The sequence below is a fragment of the Priapulus caudatus genome, unplaced genomic scaffold (genome assembly GCF_000485595.1).
Source record: "Priapulus caudatus unplaced genomic scaffold, Priapulus_caudatus-5.0.1 Scaffold396, whole genome shotgun sequence".
NCBI lineage: Eukaryota > Metazoa > Priapulida > Priapulimorpha > Priapulimorphida > Priapulidae > Priapulus > Priapulus caudatus.
The window spans coordinates 155,533-159,552 of record NW_014577457.1 but is presented as its reverse complement, the minus strand read 5'-3'; the positions used below and the strand labels follow the sequence as shown (position 1 = coordinate 159,552).

Genomic DNA, 4,020 nt, shown 5'->3' with positions numbered 1-4,020 from the left:
ACTATATAGTATATATATATATATATATATATATATATATATATATATTATGTATATATTATGTATATATAGTGAAATGACATTGTGCAATGTTTATGTTGTGATGCATTATTGTTCGTTATAAGCGGGGAAATGGGGACAAATATTTCACAGTGTACGTAAAACATATAACTGTTGGAACTAACTTGTTACAGCAATTCTCGTGGAACCGACCATTTGGGCATGCTTGTTGAAATAAGTACAGCTTAAATTAGCAATCATATCATGGCTGTACTGCATTGAGCGATTTCACTTAACCTTGCGTTTTTAGCTTGTAGTTTTCAATTTTCTTTAGTTTTGTTGTTTATCGCGCGCTGCGTTCGATTGACATTTATTGCGTAAACGAATTTACGATTAGGCAGGGTGGCGTTTATTGTTTCAAGGGCTATACGTAGCCAGACGGGGAAGGTGTTCTCCACATCCTCCCAACGATCAGTGCATTTGCCCTCATCATTACTCTCCTGTTTGCGGCAGTGACCGTACAACATACAACAACGAATGTCGGCTGCGATGCGCACAGAGATACAACCCAGGTAGGAGAGCTGCTGCTGCTTCAGTAAACATGTGCTAGACCAGTAATAATATCCAGTTGGAAACATGACCATATATGGTAGCTTTTGCGTAACAATAATATGGTTATTTAAACATGAACCAAAACGTATTGAACGGTCTTTTAATTTCGAGTGCGCTGGTTTATAATTATAATTGATTGATAACAACAATTATTTGAGTTGCTGGAACACGGAGGTGAAAGAACGGGTGTCGGGTGTCGAACGGGTGTAAAGTAACGCATTGCCCCGTTTATTTTTCTTCAGGTCTGTATAAGGATCAAGACGGAGCATGTGGCAATAACCAAGACTGTACATGCCCCGAGAACTACCGTCCAGTCTGTGGAAGCGATGGCAAAACATACAGCAATGATTGTAAGCTGACATGTGCCAAGAGATATATTCCAGGTAAGGTTGATCGTGAGTATAAATATATGTTAGATTCGTATATGTAATTCTGTGATGAATGGACCAATGAATTGCAGCGAATGCATAACTGTCACATGATGCACAACATAAATACATTGTTGCTTTATTATTTTCAGGCTTGTACAAGGATGGCGATGGAGTATGTGGCGGTAACCAAGGCTGCACATGTTCTCAGAACTACGACCCAGTTTGTGGAAGCGATGAAAGAACATACGGCAACGAATGTGAGCTGAGATGTGCCAAGAGACGTAACACAGGTAACGTTGATAGTTAGTATATATATATATATATATATATATATATATATATATATATATATATGTTAGAATCTACGATACCGTTTTGTGGAGAATGGATCTATATAATCATTTGTTAGTAAGTTTAATATTCTTTTTTATTCATACTCTCACGTTATACCTATTATACACCTGATGTATTGTAACTAAGTTATGTGCTAAATAAAGAATCTGAAATACATGGTAGCGTGTACATAACTGGCACCATAGTGGGATGGTGTTAGGATGATGTGGATAATATCAGAAGTAGATAATAGGAAAATCTTCTGATAATATGCAACGTTTTTGAAAAAGTCTGTACAGAGAAATAGCGTCTACATGACTATCACAAAAGTGTACGTTAACATAAAACGAGCAATCATTTTAATAAAGCATGAAAACACGAATTTTTTTCTTATCTGCTAACACACATTATCTACCGTCGTTTTAACAATCGTTAGGCTTTGTATGCGAATGTATTGACTTACATTTGACTGACAATAAATGTTTGATAGAATCACGAGAGCGTGGCATGTGGCATGTAATACATTGTCACCTTTACTTTTCCTCAGGTCTGTACAAGAATCACGACGGAGCATGTGGCAATAACCAAGGCTGCTCCTGCCCTAAGAACTACAATCCTGTCTGTGGAAGCGATGGCAAAACATACAGCAACGATTGTAAACTGACATGTGCCAAGAGATATAATACAGGTAAGGTTGATCGTGAGTATAAATATATGTCAGATTCGTATATGTAATTCTGTGATGAATGGATTAATACATTGTAGGGTGTACATAACTGGCACAACATAAATACATTGTTGCCTTATTATTTCCAGGCTTGTACAAGGATTACGATGGAGCATGCGACAGTAATCAAGGTTGCACATGCCCCGAGAATTACAATCCTGTCTGTGGAAGCGATGGTAAAACATACAGCAACGATTGTAAGCTGACATGTGCCAAGAGACATAACACAGGTAAGGTTGATAGTTAGTAGATATATATATATATATATATATATATATATATATATATGTTAGAATCTAGAATACCGTTCTGTGGTGAATGGATCTATATAATCATTTGTTAGTAAGTTCAATATTCTTTTTTATTTATACTCTCACGTTATACCTATTATACACCTGATGTATTGTAACTAAGTTATGTGCTAAATAAAGAATCTGAAATCTGAAATACATGGTATAGCGTATACATAACTGGCACCATAGTGGGATGGTGTTAGGATGATGTGGCTAATATAGATAATATGCAACGTTATTGAAAATGTGTGTAGGGCCTACAGAGCTATATAGCGTCTGCATGACAATCACAAAAGTGCACGTTAACATAAACCGAATCCGAACCATTAAAAAAACATGAAAACACGGATTTGTAATACTGAGTCTCTTGGTTATCCGTGATCGTTAGTGGTTCTGCGTAATTGTATTAGAGATATCGCTGTACGCGGCAGACACAAACTACTGAACACTGCTGGTACGTGGTTAGGTTGCAAACATGTTTACTGACCCAGAAAGGCTCACACACATACTAGTGTAGTGGCTCTAGGGGTAGCCGCTATATGAATTATGTGCGTGTGAATGCACAATTGTTTTTCGGGATCATTTCTTGCTCCCGGTGGCAAAGCGGGACTGTGTTGCGTGGCAGCAGGTGGCAAAACAATGAGACAAATAAACTCAACGCAAGATACTTAATTATACGGAACCGGTAGTTTTATTGCTTATATACACACTAGAGTTATGCAGTATCATATCTGGTGGTTACCGGAGGCGTTATGAGTGCTCTGACTGCGTGCCGTACTATTTGTCGTAACTATAATATTTTATGGCATAAGGCCAGTGAACGGTTACGTGCGAAAATATAGGTGCTTCGGTGTGAACGCGAACCCGACGTATCTATTGCGATTGTCGGGAGTGAGAACAAGACGCAACGGCACCTGCTGTCGGCGTTCTCCTCCCTCGATCCTCTCTTCGTCGCGCCGTTTCTCGTTCCTTCTTCTGTCTTCCGTCGTCTCTCTTCTGTCTTCTTTCTTCTATCTTCTGTCTTCTTTCTTCTGTCTTCTCCCTTCTTTCTTCTTTCTTCTGTCTTCTCTCTTCCTTCTTCGTTCTTCTATCTTCTATCTTTTCTCTTCTTTCTTCTTTCTTCCTTCTTCTTTCTTCTTTCTTCCTTCTTCTATCTTCTCTCTTCCTTCTTCTTTCTTCTGTCTTCTCTCTTCTCTCTTCTCTCTTTTCTCTTCTATCTTCTTCCTTCTCTCTTCCTTCTTCTTTCTTATGTCTTCTATCTTCTCCCTTCCTTCTTCTTTCTTCCTTCTTCTTGCTACTCGCTTCTATCTTCTTTCTTCTTTCTACTATTTTATTTCTTTCTTCTTCTTTCTTCTATCTTCTTTCTTCCTTCTTCTCTCTTCTTTCTTATTTCTTCCTTCGTCTTTCTACTATCTTATTTCTTCCTTCTTCTTTCGTCTGTCTTCCTTCTTCCTTCTTCTTTCTTCTCCGGGGTGAGCGAGTCACTCTTTACCGTGCATGCTAGCTCCTCGTCTGCCGCCGTGCAGTGATCCGTGTCTGTAGGGTTCTGTGTCTGTATTGCTCCGTGTCTGTAGTGCTCCGTGTCTGTAGTGCTCCGCGTCTTTAATGCTCCGTGACTTTATGCTCCGTGTCTTTAGTGATCCGTGTCTTTAATGCTCCGTGTCTTTAATGCTCCGTGTCTTTA

General features: G+C 38.8%; 1 protein-coding gene across 1 annotated transcript in view; it reads left to right on the top strand.

Moving 5' to 3' along the window:
• LOC106809924 (serine protease inhibitor dipetalogastin-like) overlaps window positions 1-4,020 on the top strand; it is a 15,678-nt gene that overhangs the window by 4,264 nt on the left and 7,394 nt on the right. The window contains exons 2-6 of the mRNA XM_014813164.1: window positions 402-572; window positions 855-995; window positions 1,133-1,273; window positions 1,864-2,004; window positions 2,133-2,273. Coding sequence (XP_014668650.1) covers window positions 402-572; window positions 855-995; window positions 1,133-1,273; window positions 1,864-2,004; window positions 2,133-2,273 — 735 coding nt within the window. The remainder of the gene's footprint in view (window positions 1-401; window positions 573-854; window positions 996-1,132; window positions 1,274-1,863; window positions 2,005-2,132; window positions 2,274-4,020) is intronic.